Source organism: Mastigoproctus giganteus, chromosome 8, assembly GCF_048544385.1.
Source record: "Mastigoproctus giganteus isolate SK-2022 chromosome 8, ASM4854438v1, whole genome shotgun sequence".
Lineage (NCBI taxonomy): Eukaryota > Metazoa > Arthropoda > Arachnida > Uropygi > Thelyphonidae > Mastigoproctus > Mastigoproctus giganteus.
Window position 1 is genome coordinate 150,341,550 of NC_143582.1, and position 19,356 is coordinate 150,360,905.

At 37.9% G+C, this 19,356-nt stretch overlaps 1 protein-coding gene across 2 annotated transcripts in view; it reads left to right on the plus strand.

The window, feature by feature from the left end:
- LOC150081915 (ribosomal protein S6 kinase alpha-5-like) overlaps positions 1–18,921 on the plus strand; it is a 624,627-nt gene extending 605,706 nt beyond the window's left edge. For both annotated transcript variants that reach the window (XM_090379821.1, XM_090379820.1), the window contains exons 14-15: positions 5,499–5,717; positions 17,819–18,921. In XM_090379821.1, coding sequence (XP_090235947.1) covers positions 5,499–5,717; positions 17,819–18,730 — 1,131 coding nt within the window. In that variant the 3' untranslated portion in view covers positions 18,731–18,921. The remainder of the gene's footprint in view (positions 1–5,498; positions 5,718–17,818) is intronic.
- The last annotated feature ends 435 nt before the right edge of the window (positions 18,922–19,356 follow it).

The following is a 19,356-nucleotide window of genomic DNA, read 5'->3' on the forward strand; positions in this document are numbered from 1 at the left end:
TATGGGCCTATACGAGAGCTTGAAGGACAGGGTGGATGCCCTCAAAGGATTAAGAGTGAGGGGCCCATCAAGCTCTCAGCTGCCCACACCAATGCCAGAGCTTGCAATTGGTCATCATGCAACACAGCGGCAGCCCCCAAGGCAGAATGCGCTGGTCCCAAAGGAACTAGTAGTTGTTGGTGACTCTATTGTCAGGGAAACGGGAAACATGCTTTGTAAAAAGAATAGGTGGAACAGGACCAGGGTATGTCTGCCAGGGGCAAAGGTTGATGACGTTGTAGAGCGGATATCATCTTTTAAGGGCACAAAAGGTGATATAGTTGTACACGTTGGCACTAATGATATTAAGAGTAGGAGACCGGCGGATTTACTTAACAAGTACAGGTCACTGTTGAAAAAAAGCCATGAATTAGGGTTGAATTTGAAAGCGTCTGCAATTCTGCCCAGACACAATAGGAGGGAGTATATGATGAGAGCCCTGTCAATCAATTCGGCCCTGGAAGGATTGTGCAAGGCTCAAGGGGTAGAATTTTTTTCAGCCTGGTCTGTACTTGTTAACAGGAGAGACTGCTTCTACAGGGATGGGATACTCTTAAATAGAAAGGGTGCAAGAATGTTTGCTGATGCTATCGAGGCAGTGTTAGGTGGGTCGGAAAACTGCCAGATTGGGAGGATACAAGGACTAATAGATTGCCAGTAGCCACTGGCAGAGATGAAAGTGATTCTTGCACTGCTTCTATTGGAATGAGCCACAGCCTGGAAAATAAGATGCAGGATATTTCAGAGACTGCTGGGAATCATTGGGGTACAAATAAACACATAGGTTGTGTTAGGGTAGCTAAGAATAGGAACAGGTGCTTGTATACTTGCGTGTACACCAATGCTAGGAGTTTAGTAAATAAATTTGATGAATTTGAGGTATTGCTCAAAACATCAAAGGCAGATATTGTGGTGATTTCAGAGACGTGGTGTCACACAGATATAAGGAATGCAGAACTGGAATTTGGGGCGTACAATGTCTACAGAAAGGATAGACAGGGTAGGAAGAGAGGAGTGGTTATGCTATTAGTTAAGAAATACATAAAATCCAAGGAAGTGAAGCCAGTCGACATTGCTGGAAGGTGCAGTGTCGAGTCAATTTGGTGTGACATAAGCATTGAGAGATGAAAATTGAGAGTAGGAGTGTGCTGTAGGCCTAATGACTCTGATGAGTATAATAAGAAACTGTACGGGGAAATAGTGGGGCAGTAAATCAGAATCTTATAATGGGGGATTTTAATTTCCCAGATATTGACTGGAATTTGGGGGATGGTCACTCACACACTAGCAAGGCTTTTGTGGATTTATTGGATGATTGTTTTCTACATCAGCATGTTCGGGAGGCAAGTAGAGGGAGTAATACTCTTGATTTGATTATCAGTAGTGATTCTTCATGCATTAAGAATCTGCAGGTAAATGAACCACTAGGTGGCAGTGATCACAGTGTGCTGAAGTGGGATTTACTCAAAGAGGTAACTACCATTAGGGGTAAAGGAAAGGGTTATTGCTTTCGTAAAGACGACTACGACGGACTGAGACAGTATTTAAATTCTATACAGTGGGACGAACTCATGATGTTACCAACAGCAAATTCAAAATGGGAAGCATTCAAAGAACTTATCTTGGAAGCTACTAGGCTTTACATACCAACTAAGAAATATTGTTCAAGGTTTAGGTCTAAGTGGATGTCAGATGAACTAATGAGACATATGGCAGAGAAGAAAAATGCATGGGATACATACAAATTAACACGTGACACAGAAGCCTATGATAGATACTAGTTGATCTGTTACAAAGGAGGTTAGGCAGGCGAAGGCAGATTACGAGAAATCTTTGGAAAGGGATGCGAAGAAAAACAGCAAAGAGTTCTTTACTTATGTAAATTCTAGAAGGAAGGGGATGAATCAGATTGGTCCACTTGATATTGATGGGTCAACTGTTGATGATCCTGCTCAGGTAGCTAAAAAACTGAATGAATATTTTGCATCGACATTCACACACGAGGAGTTATTCAGCAAGGGGAATGCCAGAGGTGTATTCAACTCTGGCAGTAAGCTAGAGAATCTTGTAATAACTGAGAGTAAAGTGGAGGAGAAATTGTTGAAGATAAATACAAGAAAGGCACCTGGGGTGGATGGGATCTATCCAGTTATATTAAAGGAGGCAGCAAAGGAAGTAAGCAAACCCTTAGCCATAATTATGAGAGCTTCCTTGGACTCAGGGGAAGTACCCATGGACTGGAGATTTGCAAATGTGACCCAGCCCAATTCACAAAGGGGGATCAAAGGCTGACACAAGTAATTATAGACCTGTTAGTTTAACTTCTGTTCCTGGAAAATTAATGGAGGCACTGGTTAAAGAAGCACTGCGGGATCATCTAGACAAGACTTCAGTTATAGCTCAGACACAGCATGGTTTTGTTAAGGGGAAGTCTTGCCTGACCAATTTGATTGGATACTATGATGCAGTCACAAAAGAACTGGATGCAGCTAATAACTTTGATATTATATACTTGGATCTTAGAAAGGCTTTTGATACTGTTGCACATGGAAGACTGCTGCACAAATTGGAGCAGTGTGGCATTGGAGGCAAATTGCTGCTATGGATAAAGGGGTGGTTGAGGGGGAGAAGACAGAGAGTAGTAATCAATGGACACTGCTCATTGTGGACTAATGTTATTAGTGGAGTCCCTCAGGGTTCAGTATTGGGTCCATTATTGTTTTGTGTATTTATAAATGATATTGATGATGGTATATCAAGCTTAATGTCCAAGTTTGCAGACGATACGAAGGTTGGCAGGGTTGTCAAGGACACTACTGGCGCTAAGCTACTGCAACAGGATCTGGAAAGGTTGAGCAGATGGGCTGAGAGGTGGCAAATGAAGTTTAACATTGACAAATGTAAAGTACTACATATGGGAAACAGCAACCCCAGAGCAGCGTATCAACTCTGTGGTACTACAGTGACAGTGGTAGAGAATGAAAGAGATCTGGAGGTGGTTGTGCAGGCAGACATGAAGTTTTCTGAGCAGTGCAGAAGGGCTGCAAGAGTAGCTCATGGTGTATTGTCGATGATATATAGGAATTTTTCTAGCAGGGATAAAGAGGTGATTATTCCCTTGTATAAGGCAATGGTCAGACCACACCTAGAGTACTGTATACAGGTCTGGAGGCCTCATTTCAAGAAGGATGTAGAGATGCTGGAACGAGTACAGAGAAGGGCAACAAGATTAGTGAATGGAACAAAGGGGTGCTCTTACGAAGAAAGGCTTAAGTTTTGCAAATTACAGTGTCTGGAGACTAGGCACCGGCGAGGTGATCTGATAGAGGTGTATAAAGCCTTGAATGGTTTGAGCATGCTCAATGCTGATGGGATCCTTCCTCTTGCTCAGAATAATCACCTGAGAGGGCATAAATTCAAATTGAGAAAAGACAGATGTAGGATAGACGTGAGGAAATTTGCCTTTAGCCAGCGGGTGGTTTGTTGGTGGAATAGACTTCCATCCCTTGTAGTGGAAGTTGATAGCCTAAATAAGTTTAAGGCTCAGCTGGACAGGTATTTCGAACGAACAGAGGGGTGAAGTGGAAGTGGTTATTTTTTATTTATTTATTTATTTATTTTTTTTTTTGGGCTGATGCTGCATAAGCTTGCTTTCTTGCATCAAATGCCTCTACTAATGCTAATGCTAATGATTATAGGTTTGTTATATGATTTGTTAAAGTGAAAATGCCATCTTTGATCAGAGGACTGGTACAAGTCCGGTACTCCCTGAATTAGTAAATATTTTGAATAAATTGAAGGTGTACCATTTTATTTTCCCCAAGATAATTCAAAAATAAACACAATTTAGGAACTTACAAAGTTTAAAAATTATGAATTTTAGCCTTCAATGAATAGCCATACAACCCTCAATTTAAAAACCAAAGACATTGTTATTAACATCAGAATAAGAGGAGCACAATACAATTTCAAAGTGAGACAGCAAAAGACAAGTCCTTTAAAATTTACTGCCTAACATTAAGTTTGCCGTGACCTTTTCAACACTGTTTTTGAGGACTGGCCAACCTTCTGCATGTGAAGACGGAAGTTTGAAATACAGTGCTTGGTAGCAAGTGAAGTATTATCGCACATGCACTGAAAAACTAGGATCAGAAATTACATTAGGGTGTCTAACCTTAAATGAATTGAAATGTCACCAATATAGCTTCATTCCTAAAGTTTTTGAAATCAAAAGTCTTGTATAATTATCCTGAGTGTCTATTGCTCTGATTTTTTTCACAAGAAATTTTGCTGTTCAGAGTGATCTCATGATATGCCAAATAAGATGCTCCTGGGTGATTATGAAATACAGAATTTACATGTTGCAACCTTTGTTAAAGCATGGATCTGGGGGGAACCCTTGTATGAGGAACTGCATGCTGTACACAAGATACTACTGTATATACCAAACCATGCTTCTGGAATGTGCTAATCAGTCTGTGGAAGGATTGTGATTTAAAAGTAGTCTCAAGTTTACAGGTCGTTTTTTTTAATAATTTTATTTTCAATATTTTCAAATATTTCTGCCTGAATTTTGTACCTTGAGTATTGTATGGAATACAAATTAATTAATAATAGATATATTAATTAAATGTTATATTAGTAATTTTAGATTGGCTACATAGATGTTTCTAAAATGAGCACAAGCTTGGGCTTGTTGCTATCAATGGAGAACACAGTATTCAAATTATAGGAAGAGAGAAAAATTAGAATGCATGCAAGGTATAGCATTCATTATCTAATTATTTCAGCTTCATAATGAACATAAGTTATGAACACAAACTGGAGCTGCAGACAAGATGCCACAAATGTAGCACAAAGTCCAGATGATACAATTCCATAGCATTGCTCAGTTATTATGTATACACATTACTTGTACCCTTATCACTTAAGGTTGCATCATAAAATAAAACTATTAAAACAGTGGCAGCAGGTGACCTTGAAGTGTCTCATTTGTGTGGCTTAAGCAGCAATGTTTTGCAAATCAACATATAGTAGGGGATACCTGGATTTGCTTTTTGTTAAAAGTTTTTTAAAAAAAAATAAATTCAATTTAAATTATTTATTTTAGATATACAGAAATTCATTATTTGGAAAAGGTTTGTTTTCTCATATCATATGTATATTTTATACATAATATATGATAGATATATTTGTAGTATGTTGAGGACAGAGCCTGGATCTCTGCATTTGCTTCCTCTCTTGCACAACATTGATAAAATTCCTGTTCGCTGACATACAATATTTTAGCTCTTACTTGATACTTCAATAGTTGTAGCATAGTCTATAATGGTTTTTATAATAAAGATGATTACAAAATTACTTGGAATGAATTGTACAGCTCTGTAGAATATCATGTGTCAGTACAAAAAAAAAAAAAAGTACGTATGTAAGTTAATTAGGCTTGGTTATATTTTTAGAATCTTCTGTTTGCTGATGAGGGAGATAATGCTGTTATCAAAGTGGTAGATTTTGGCTTTGCCAGACTGAAGCCTTCAGAAAATCAGCCTATGAAAACTCCATGTTTTACCCTCCACTATGCAGCTCCAGAAGTTTTGAAACAAGCTCTGGTAAAGAATAATAGCAATAACCGTGGTTATCATGAATCCTGTGATTTATGGAGTCTAGGAGTTATATTGGTAAGTTGAGTCTACTTCTCATTCTTTCCTTGCCCCCCACCTCCAAATATGCATCTTATTTTCTTGCATTTTTTCCACCTGAATCCATTCATGTCAGATAGATTTCAACTTTGTAAAGAATTGACTCTAATGTTATATTATGAACAGTAAAACTTTATTTTGACTAAATTAAACAGAACAACCATAGAATAAATATTTATTTTGAGAGTTATACCCTCTTTTAGACATAATGAGGCATATTAAAATTGTGACCTGCTTTCCACCTATGCAAAGCTGTTTCTGATTTGTCTATCCCATGAGAAATATTGATTTTATGCTCATTGGTATTTGTGCTACCTTGTTTTCTTTTGCTCTGAGTCACATGCAATGAATTTTAGATGATTAAGATCAAAGTTACAGTAATCAGGTTGATTTTGATATTGCTTGTTTTTGTTAGTTTTCTTAATTGGTCACTTAGGAAATCCTCATGAGAAACATGTTATTTTGGACCAATCTTATTATCATTATGCGTTTCTAAAATGTGTTTCAGGTCCTGATTTAGCTGGATGCCATGGCACCAGGAGTCCTATCTCAGAATGATTGTTTCTCATTTAAATATTTTATGGTCAAATACAAATGAAAAAATCAAGTTTCTGTATAAATTTTATTTACTTTTCCCATGTTTGGTTGGAAACGAATCCCTGTGGTGAGTAATTTTCAATACTGATTAAGTGTTAATATATGGTTTGGAATCTTGTATGATCAATTCATTGTTCCATTTGGAGTCAGGTTCTTGCTGCAAAAGATCACTTTCATTCATTTTTGTTGTAAGTGTAATCATCATCCTGAACCTGAATTGAGAAGTGGATAAGATGCTATTCCAGCAGTCACAGACAAAATTCTTGGGCTTGTGTGTTTTGATCAAAAGTTGACTTTCTTTCCACACATTCATCAGATGTGCACAAAGTGTATGTGAGGTCTTGAGCATAATCTTAGCTATCTCCTCTACCTCGTAGGGCATAGACTCTTGCACCTTATTACATCTGTATCATGCACTTGTGCAATCTAAATTATACTATGGGTCCCAAGTATATGCATATGCCAGAATTAGTACGTCAATGGCTGAATCCCATCCACCATCAGGCTATTCATATTACTGCGGCAGCACAGTCTTTACAAGGAAGCAAATAAGCCACCTTTATTGCTTTGATGGAAGCAGTTATCTCTACAGTATGTTTTCAAACTGAAATTCCTGCCACACTGCTCCACATGGACATCTTTTTTTTTTTTTTTTGAGCCACACCAGGAAAACCTTTATAAGACCTGTCAGACTGCCAACCATTCTTTCAGGTTCCAGGAGCTACCCAGAGACTTACATATTATGATGGAAAGCTGGCCAATCACCAAGGCAACCCCCTTCCTCCCTGGCTTGCTTATGTTCCAGCATGCAACTTCTCCTTAAAGAACTGAGTGAACCCCATCTTCCATCTACTTTCGGCCCCGAGTGCCAAGCGAGTGATCAAAGCGATATACAAAGCGATTTGAAAGCGTCTTTTTTCCAAGCGACTGATTAGAGAGTTTGTTAAAACCTTTTCTTTTATAAAGTTATTTATTTTGGCTCTTCCTAAATAAAGAAGTAAGCTTCCTGACAAGAAAGGAAAGACACCTTTCTATTATATATATAAGTAACTTCTCTAACACACTAACCACTAACCACTTTTCGCTTGGTCACTGGTGGCACCGCTCCTGCCTCCACGTGGCGGGGCCGGTAACCTGGGAGAAGAAAGTCCCTCTCCCGGGGCTAAAAGGAGCAAACATGGAATTTGATAATTTTCCTCCAATTGAGCCTCGACGCTCATCAGGTCCAATAGTCAATGACACAGACCATGACACATCACAGTCGAAAAGACTGCGAACTGACAAAGAGCAACAGGAATTCCCATCTTTCCTAATCTTCCACTCCTTGTCAAGCATATGCATGAATACGCTCTCCCCATTTCTGATACAGAAATGCTTGGAAAGCTCATCAGGTTCGCCTAAAATGGTGAAAAGGCTTAGATCCGGAGATTTGCTTATAGAAAGTGCGAGTCGTAAGCAATCAGAGACTCTGCTGAACCTCTCAACCTTTGGTGGTATTCCAGTGCAAATTACACCACATGCAACACTAAATACCTCCAGAGGGGTAATTTCTGAGTGGGATTTGATGAATGTCACAGATGAAGAACTGGTCCAAGAATTAAAAGAACAGAAAGTCTCACAAGCTAAGCGGATTATGATCAGAAAAGATGGTCAGCTTGTTCCCACACGAAACATCATCCTAACGTTTGGCACACCAAATTTACCTTTGAATGTTAAAGCCGGCTATCTAAACTGCCGTGTAAGACCCTACATTCCTAATCCCATCAGGTGTTATAAGTGCCAAAAGTTTGGGCACTCTCAGACCGTCTGTCGAGGGGATGCTGTGTGCCCAAACTGTGGTTCAAAATCTCACACACAAACGGAATGTGATGCTGAAACGCCACATTGTCCGAACTGTCAAGGCCAACATCCCGCTTATTCGAGGACCTGTGAACTATGGAAAACAGGGAAAAAGATACAAAAATACAGAGTAGAGTGGAAAGTGACTTTCCAGGAGGCAAAGAAACAAATTATGCTTACTACACCGAAACACAGCTATGCAGCAGCAACAAAGAAATATCAGTCAGCAGCCACTCAAACTGACGTGTCGGTTCCCCCATCCGTGTCTATTGCAGACTGGGCTAGAGAAATACTCTCAGCCTCACAGCAATCTACTAAACAACAACATGCGACAGGTCGTGCCAATAATACGCCAATTACAGTACCGTCAACTGCATCGCAGTCCTCCTCAGAAACCATAAAAACTAAGATAGTAGCTCCAATGCAGAAAACTCAGCCAAATTTAACAAATATGGATACAGATGAAAACATCAACCAGGATGAGACAATCTTAGATCTACACGCAGAAGATGACATGGACACCGGACGACCAATTTTCTCGAAAAAAGAAAGAATAAAATTGGAGAGACAGAAACATACTGGACCTAAAAGGCAGACTGAACCAAACCCAACTACTAAAAACAAATAATGGACCACATCATACAGTGGAACTGTAGAGGCCTACGTAGCAACATTGATGATATCTATGACCTAATCCAACAGTATAGTCCGGTAAGCATATGTTTACAAGAAACTAATCTACCACCAAACGTAATCCCAAAAATCAAGAATTATACTATATATCAGCATAACAGAAATAACAATAACACTGTGCATGGAGGTGTGGCCATTCTTGTAAACTCAAGAATTCCTACTAAACATATTCCACTGCAGACCCCCTTAGAAGCAGTAGCAGTACGTGTCTCCTTAGGAATCATGCTAACAATAGTTTCAATCTACCTATCACCAAACAAAGTATATACTTATAATGATCTAGAAGAACTTCTGCTGCAGATCCCTCCCCCCTTCTGTTTACTGGGGGATTTTAATGCCCACCATCCACTCTGGGGCTCCCCGCATACAGACAGACGAGGAAAAATTCTGGAATCGCTACTTGACAAATGTAATCTAACACTGCTGAACACTGGTGCAGATACTTACATTCATTTCGCTACTAGAACAACTACAGCTATAGACTTAACAATCTGCTCTCCAACATTGTATCCCCTCATTCGCTGGTCAACAATGGATAATCCCCTAAACAGCGACCATTATCCGATAATTTGTGAAATCCAAATATCTAGAATACCCCAGGCAAATAATATGCACTTAAAATGGAAATTTCACAAGGCAGATTGGAAGGTGTTTGCTTCTAATATCTCATTCGACAATGAAATTATCAGAAATAAATCCATCGATGATGCTACACAACACATCACAACTGAGATCCTAAATGCCGCAACCAAGGCTATACCCAAAATCCGTACTGGTTCCTCTAAACGTGTAAATATGTGGTGGAGTGATGCGTGCCAGCTTGCCAAAAAAGAGAAAAATCGGGAATGGAACCTGTTTCGAAAACACCCAACAACGGAGAACCTTATAAATTTCAAAAAACTTAAAGCAAAAGCACGATTTGTAAGGAAAAAGGCTAAAAAAGATTCTTGGATCCAGTTTGCCTCTACTATAACGAAAGATACCAATAGCAGAATAATCTGGAATAAAATAAAAAAACTGAATGGAAGATTTTTACCAACGCCCCATACAATACTGAGATGGAACGGACAAGACTTATCTTCACCGATTGAAATAGCCAATGCTCTTGCAGAAAATTTTGCCAAAATATCAGATATTGCTGCGTATGAATCATCTTTTCAGCAACATAAAAGAAGGGCTGAGAAATGCAAATTAAACTTCAGCACAAAACTAACACATCCATATAATCAGTCGTTTACGCTTTTGGAACTACAGGACGCTCTAAAAACATCAAAAAATGGGGCATCAGGTCCTGATGGGATTTATTACCTCATGCTGCAACATCTAGACCAAAAGGCATTAAATTCCCTATTGCTGTTTCTGAATCGGCTCTTCTCCGAAAGCCATTATCCACGCTCATGGTGTCATTCAACAGTGCTAGCGTTTCCTAAAGCTGGAAAAGATCAGACGAATCCATGCAACTATAGACCAATATCCCTTACCAGCTGCTTGGGCAAGACATTAGAGAAGATGATACACAATAGACTTGTATGGTACATAGAATCCCACTCAGTCATTAACTGTAATCAATACGGCTTCCGCAAAAACCGATCCACATTAGACTTGATGGTGAAAGCCGAGTGTAACATACGAAACGCCTTTATCCGAAAAGAACATTTTGTCATGGTGTGCCTAGATATTGAAAAAGCATTTGACACCACCTGGCGCTATGGTATTCTACAAGACCTATATGCCATAGGACTCAGAGGTCGACTCCCAATGATCATAGAGAGTTATCTTAAAAATAGAACTTTTCAAGTGAGATACCGTAATGCTCTTTCACAATCTTTTGTCCAAAGAGAAGGTGTACCGCAGGGATCGGTACTCAGTGCTACACTCTTTGCCCTCAGGATAAACAATTTAGTTCCCAACATTTTGGGTAATGTAGACATCTATCTGTATGCTGATGATCTTGCAATATCCTGCCATTCACAGAATATGCGTACTATTGAACGACAACTGCAACTTTCCATAAACAAAATAGTGTCATGGACTTCACATAATGGTTATCGTCTATCCGCAACCAAAACTGTTGCCATTCACTTTTGTAAAAAACGTCAGTTACATCCAGAACCCGAATTGTCATTGGGAAATAAACCGATACCAACCACTAGCAATATCCGATTCTTGGGCATGACATTTGACACCAAACTGACATTCCAGAAGCATATACTACAAACACGAACTATCTGTATGAAAAAGCTGAATATACTTAAAGTTATCTCATCCATGACATGGGGAGCTGATCGCTATACTCTGCTCCATCTATACCGAGCTTTAATAAGATCGCGATTAGATTATGGCGCTCCAGTTTATGATTCCGCTCGAATGACTCTGTTGGCCTGTCTTGACACAGTACAACATAGTGCGCTCAGGATTGCTCTTGGGGCATTCAGGACTTCGCCAATCCAAAGCTTATATATAGAAGCCAATGAACCTGCACTCCACCTTCGGAGAAAGATGCTGCTCCTCAACTACGCAGTTAAAATAAATAGTTTTCCATATCATCCTATCTGGTCACACCTCTATGATCCCCAATGGGTAAGCCTTTTTAGAAATAAACCTCATGAAAACAAACCTACAGGAATCCGCCTACAAGAACTAATTCAGCAGTGGAATATACATTTGACCAATATTCATCAAGAAAGAGAAATCGTGCAACCTCCATGGAAAGCATGCATGCCTTCATGCGATTATTACTTTCAACGTTGGGGGAAACAATCCCTGAACAACGAAACCTTTCAGAAAATACATGCAGCCCACTCCTTAGCAAATGCACAAACTCTGCAAATTTATACTGACGGCTCCAAAAATGACACAGCTGTGGGAGCTGCCGTGGTTCTACCAACATCAACAGTCTCTGTCTCGTTGCCTCAGGAATGCAGTGTTTTCACTGCAGAACTCTATGCCATTAAGATGGGTTTGACCTTCATTGCTACTAACTCCACACCAAAGACTATAATATATACAGACTCTTTAAGTGCAGTGACAGCGCTCCAAGGCAATTCTCGCTCTCCACATCCATTGATAAATCTAATAAAAACTCAAATATTGGATCTTCATAAAAATAAGCAGAGTGTTACTTTTTGTTGGATCCCAGGGCACACTGGAATACCAGGAAATGAGCATGCAGATAAAGCAGCAAGAAATCCCACTGACAATGACAATATCCAGATTCCTTTCACAGACTATAAATTTATCATTCACCGAATATGCAATGAAAAATGGAGAGAAATTTGGCATAATCAATTAAATAACAAGTTACGAAATATAAAACAGAATCCGCAGGTATGGAAATCTAGTTTCCGCTCAAACAGGCACGAAGAAGTTGTACTTGCCAGGGCACGTATTGGACATACCCACCTTACGCATCTCTATTTATTGCAAGGAAATAACCCCCCAGTATGCATGCATTGTGATTCACCACTAACTATAAAACATATTCTTATAGAGTGCGATCATTATCAGTCTATCAGATTCACAACATTTAGATCCCTCCGTAACTTGAACGAATCTCTTGAACTAAGACATATACTTGGAGATAACTCTAATCTATCTGAATTGTTTCACTTTCTGAAACAGATTAATATATATATGCTCTTATAAACTCGCTTTACTGATCTGTTCAGTGTCTCTCCACAGAATTAGGCGCAATTTGGTCATAGTAGCCCTTGCGCCAAAAAACAACAACAACAACCATCTACTTTCAGCTCACAAAGTTGAACATTTTGACTTCTTGTCAGTTTACACTGTTGATCGTCTGTGGGATCTGATGCCATATTTTCAGACTATATATCAAAGCAGATTCTCCCAAAATGCAGTATACATTGCAAAGCTGTACACTGTACAATTAAGAAATTGCTAATATCAACAGTTTATTATATACAGATTCTTTGACCATATTACAGGCTTTATCAGTGATGAAATACACCACTCCTCTTAAATTTATCGTAACCAAATTAGCAATTCCCATGAATAATCTTGGCCCTGTACAGATTACAAGTAAATAATGCATAATAAGATATATTCACAGTGGCAAGATTTGTGGCATGGGCAAGTTAGTAACAGATTATATCAGATTAAGCCTGTGATCAGAACTCAATAGTCTAGTCTGTGCAGGAATAATGAAGAAGCTATTCTTGCTTGGCTCCACATAGGATACATTCCTTTCTGCTGAGGACTTATGACCTATGTGCCAGCAGTGTGACACTGTTTTATCTGTCTGGCATATTTTAATTATCTACAATTTTAAAAATAAATGCTTTTAACCATCTGATTGAGCCATGTACACCCAGATTTTATCTGACAATTACCAGACAATGTGGCAACAGTTTAAGGTTTTACAAATTATTAATCTGTATACACATACATAAAATAGCAGTTTAATCTTACTCCATATATATACTGCCTTTTATTCCTTTCTATGCATGCATATATATATATATTATTTATTTTTTTTTTTTTTCGAAATTTTGACTTTATCCTATTATATAGTCTGTCATTTTTGCATCAATAAAACTGAAATCAAAAATCCAAATCATAAACGTCTTAACTCTTTTGGTGTTGAGTTTCTCACATGTGGGTAGGCCTTGCAGTGAATTTTCAATAGCAGCGGGCTTTGTGGACTGAGATTTTTCCATGAAATTTTGAAATTTTTTAAAAATAAAAATTTTGCAAATAAAAGCTTTACAATATTAATGTGTTCTTATTTTAATTTTATTGTAAAACACTGTAATATTAAAATCAGAATTTAAAAAATTATAAATAATGCCATTACTTTTTTTTTCATGTAATATTGTTCACCAAAGCTATTTATGTATAGGATGCAACATTAGTAGTTTTCACTTTGAAATATCAATTCAACAAATTGACATGACTTTGTGGAAAAATTTTTATTTCACCATACAAATTAGTAATGCAGTTTTTTTTTCAAGTTTTAATGTTCTCCCTAATTAGTCTCAACTTTCTAATTTGTGCTGAAAATTTTCCATAATTAATTTTCATCAGTTATTGTGATTTCTTCTTATTATTATTATGATTAGCCATATGGTGCAAGGAAGCCTGAGGCTTATGCTGCACCAGCCAAAACCCGAGTTACCCTGAGAGAGAGAGAGAGAGAGAGAGAGAGAGAGAGAGAGAGAGAGAGAGAATGATGATATCTAGCTGAGGACCCTGGGTGTGCCAAGCCCATACTCACCAGATGTGAGCCCATGGGGTAATTCTGGAACCTTCTCTTTTCATTCAACAATATTTGTATGGCAATCACAAATATTGTTGATAAAAAATTTTAAAAACATCGTTTTCATCAATGTTATGGACCTTGAAGGCTTCACAGTGTTGGCAAATTATGCATGGAAGCAAGCTTATACAGCATCAGCCAAAAAACAATCTACATCTGGCTGATCTCCCCCCCCCCCAATTATTTATTTAATCCTTCCTTAAATTTACTCAAACTACTCATTTTCACACCAGATTGAAATTTGTTCCAAGTTAATTACACCAGATTAATCTCTGGCTGAAAGCAAATTTTCATGCATTTATCTAGTAGCTATTCTTCTGCAGTTTAAATTTTTATGTGCTCTTATGTGTATTGTCCAACAAAGAATAAGTATGTCATCAACAGTTACTCAACTATTTAAAGACTTAAAACACTGCAATCAGGTCTCCTTCCATGTTTTTAGTGTCCAGATACTGCAATTTGCAGATTTGTTGGCTTTCTTGCCAACTGTTGTATCATGAGCAAACTTAGACATTAAACCTGATGGGCCTTCATCAGTATCATTCATGAATACCAAAAAGGCGGTAAGAGCCCAGCAGCAAATCACTTTCAGTCTCCTGCCGCTCAATCATTCCTTTATCCATAGAAATAACTTCCCTGTAATTCCACATTACTCTAATTTGTACAGCAATGTTCCATGTGGACCAATATTAAAAGGTGTAGTGAAACCTACAAAAACTTTTTTTGGCATCCAGTTCCTTTGTGACTGTGTCATGGTGCTAATCAGATTGGTCAAGCAACAGATCTCCTCAACCTTATTTGTTCCTTATGGACTGGAGATGCGTGAATATATTCCCAGTAAATGAAGGGAGATCAAAAAGTGACATGAGCAATTATAGCTTAATGTCTGTTCCAGGGAAAATAATGGAATCACTGGTTAAAGAAGTAATGCAGGACCATCTGAACAAGCATGCAATTATATTGCAATCACCTATGGTTTTGTTAAGGGGCAGTCTTCTCTAACCAATTTGATAGGTTATTATGATACAGTGACCAAGGAACTGAAAATGCAAAAAATAATTTTGACATCGTACTTTGATTTCAGGAAGGCTTTTGATACTGTTGCATATAAAAGACTGCTGTACAAACTGGAGCAGTATAGCATTAAGGGAAAGTTACTGTTATGGATAAAGGGATGGTTAAGTGGAATAAGACAGTAGTTATCAGTGGACATTGCTTTTCGTGGACTAATGTTATCAGTGGAGTTCCCCAGGGTTCAGTGCTGGGCTCATTGTTGTTTTCAATTTTTATCAATGATATTGATGAAGATATGTCAGGCTTAATGTCTAAGTTTGCATATGATACGAAGGTTGGCAGGGTGGTTAATGACAGTAATCAGGGTGAGTTACTGCAACAAGAGTTAGGAAAATTGGGTCGATGGGCTGAGAAATGACAGCTGAAGTTTAATTCATATGCAGTACCTTGATAAATGCAAGGTACTGCATATGAATAGCAGTAATCCCAGAGTAACTTATCAACTGTGTGGTACTACACTGAAGGTAGTGGAGAATGAAAAAGACCTGGGGGTAATTGTGCAGTCAGACCTGAAATTCTCTGAGTAGTGCAGACATGATGCCAGGACAGCTCATGGTGTTTTGTCAATGATATACAGAAACTTTGCTAGCAGAGGTGGGGGGGGGGGAGTAGTAGTAGTGGCATGTGATGCAAGAAAGCAAGTGTATGAGCTTATAACAGCATCAGCCATAAAAAAAAAAAAAAAAAAAAAAAAAAAATTTCATATAACCATTCCCTCTAAATCTTTGTCCAGTTCCTCCTTAAATTTATTTAACCTATCAATTTCCACAATGACAGATGAACATTTGTTCCAGCAATTAACCACCCACTGGCTAAAGGCAAACTTCTGTACATCTATCCTACAACCGTCTTTCCTTAATTTGAATTTAATTTGAAAGTAGCTAAGTCCCCCAGGTGCACTGTTGTACTTAGCTACCATGAGCCTGTACATTGGGTTCCTACTCAATGTACAGGCTCAATGTACCATGAGCCTGTACATTGAGTAGGAACCCAGATCACAGTCATGAGCTACAGATAGGAGAAATTGGAGGAGGAAACTGACTCATTGAGGCTGTTTTATCTTAGTGCTGGTTTTTGATACCCCTTTAACTAAATAATTGTGCAGGTGGAGACAATGCTGTTTAAGTTGACAGTATTGAATATAGTGATCATGATTCTGTTACAACCAGGATTGCTGGAAGATGGTTTTAGCAAATTTTCTCCAGTCATGGAAATACACATCCCTTAATCACAACTTAATCAAAATCACTATATATTCACTAGTGAATAAAATTCAATTAAGCTCATATATATATATCATTAAATGGTTAAATTTTTTAAAAATCTTTACTGTTCTTGAACATGGTCTGTAATAATAATACTACTTCATAATGTAACACTTGAAACAAAATTCACACCTTCCTAAGTTTCCTTGTCTGGAGACTAGTCACCTAGTCTCCAGACACCAGTCTCTGGACGAGGTGATCTGATTAAGGTTTATAAATGAATGGTTTGAATGCCTTGAATGGTTTGAGCATGCTCAATGCGGATGGGATTCTTTCTCTTGCTCAGAATAATCGCATGAGAGGGCATAAATTCAAATTAAGGAAAGACGGTTGTAGGATAGATATGCAGAAGTTTGCCTTTAGCCAGCGGGTGGTTGATTCCATCTGTCGTAGAAGTTGAAAGCTTAAATAGATTCAAGGCAGAACTTGACAAACATTTGGATTGAGTGGATGGGTGAAATAAGGGGTTTTTTTTGGCTGATGCTATATAAGCTTGCTTTCTTGCATCATGTACATTTGCTAATTCTAAAAGAAGTACTGTAAAATGTCTGAGAATAACCAGTATTCTTACAAGAAATTAAAGACAGATTTCACTCTACTTAAGTTGAAGTGCTTAGATTTTCCATTTAGATTTACTTGCACACTGTGCCACTAAAATAACAATTCGGTTACTATTTTTAAAAATCAACATTTATTGAAAATGTACAGCCTAATAGGCATATGCTGAAACCAACATCTTTATTCCTTGTTCAATATCAGTGAAATACTAAAATACTTTAACGACATTGTGCATCAGACAATTCATTTATTCAAGGCAGCACTTTTAATTTCATAAATGCTGCTTAAAAATTGCATGTTATGTCTCTGAATACATTAACAAAAACACTTGTCATGAGATTATGAAGAAAAAAAGGTATGTGGGTTTGAAGGATGAGAAGACAAAAGATACTTCTTGACATTAGACATTTCTGTAGCTCATGATATACAGGAAATACATGTGAAGGAATATTTTTCCAGAAAGTGGAAGAATTATTACTGCCAAGGGTCATTGTTATGAAAATAAATTTTGGTGCCCCTTTGGTTTGTCACCTGTGTGTTGATTAGGTGCATTCCCTCTCATTTGATGTCCCTCTCATTTGGGTGACCATACTCACCAGTATGTGCCAAGCATAACAAAAAATACAGGCATTAACTAAATTTGTTCTTCTTGATTTCTCAAATTTACAGATATCATTCACTTTCTGTATTAATTGAATATCTTAAATAATTTATTTTTCTTCCTATCTTAGGCTATTAAAATTGTTTAAATATTAATTATGATTTTCTATTTGCAGTACACAATGCTGTCTGGCAAAGCTCCATTCCAGTCATACAGCAGAGATGCCAGTGCTGCTACTATCATGCAACGTATCAGAGAGGGAGAATTCTCATTTGGTGGACCTCAGTGGGAAATGGTGTCACAAAAAGCCAAAGATGTGATCAAGGGGCTTCTTACTGTTGATCCTCGCCAGCGATTAACCATGCTTGAGTTACGATCTCATCCATGGGTCCAGGGACAGTATCGCAGTATTTATTCTAGTACTCCACTTATGACACCTGATGTGTTGAGTTCATCTTCATCTCCCAGAGCTGCAGAGAGTGCCTTGCGTGCCACCTTTGATGCCTTTCACATGGCAACAAGAGAGGGCTTCCGGCTCTTAGATGTTTCTGCTGCACCATTAGCTCAGCGGCGGAAACAGAAGAAGAGTTCTACTGATGCTCTTAGCCATTCCTCTCTTAGTAGCAGCAGTGAATGTTCCTCATCTTGTGGCAGAACTTCTTCTTCATCATCTTGTTTTTCATCCATTTCTACTCCAACCAAAACTGGAGACTCGTGTCAGTCACAAGGCTTTGCCCTGCCTAAAGAGGATTCTCAAACAAATCAAACTGTGTTCACATACAGTGATGCTAAAGTGGCTGATTACCTCTCTACTCTTCCAGCTGATGTTATAGAGTCATCTGGTGTAAGCAACGTTTGTACAGTACCTCCGGCAGTAAATTATACAAAAAACAGTGATACGGGGAATGGTAGAAGTACAGCAAGTAGCCATGGCCCAATTACCCGTTCTCGTAAGAGACAATTAGATAAAGTAAATAGTTCTGTGGATGAAGATGATGATTGTGTTGTGATTGAAGATAAATCAGTCCCTGTCCAACAACAGAACAAAATGAAGAGGGTTCGATTAGACACTATCGTCCTGGACTAAATTATTTTTTGTTTTATTATTGTAAATAGAACCTCAGAAGCTACTGCTGTTGTTCCTGCCTTGTACATCCTTGCCACCAGTGCTGCCATTTGTTGTCATTTGGCTCTTATAAAACCATTTTCACTAGAAAGGATTTTTGAGTGATGCAAGAAAGAAGCATCACTGCTGTTCATAAAGGGGCCACTGTTACCAAACCGTGTTTTTTTTTTTTTTTTTTTTTTTTTTAATTATTATTATATACCATTGGAGAAAATACCTTTTCATCGTTATATTTGTGTGCATTTAGTTCACATGGAAATCTTTTTTTTTTTTTATTATTCTTTTTCTTATGTTTCATTTGCACCTATATTTCATACTTTTCAGTTAATTACATTCACAGTACCATTTCTACCTTTGAACTATTTTATGAATTCTTTCATTTGGGATATTTTTTACAAATTTCTGTAAATATAAATCTTTAAAGACCTCTTTTACACAGTTGACTAATCAATATAACACTAAATGTATGCTGCCTCTCCTCTAATATTATGCCTTAAAGGTGCCTCTGCATAACTTAAAAATTTAAGGACCTGTTGAAATACTTGGAACAAACTGCTATGAATTTTCAAACTTGAAGTAATAGTACT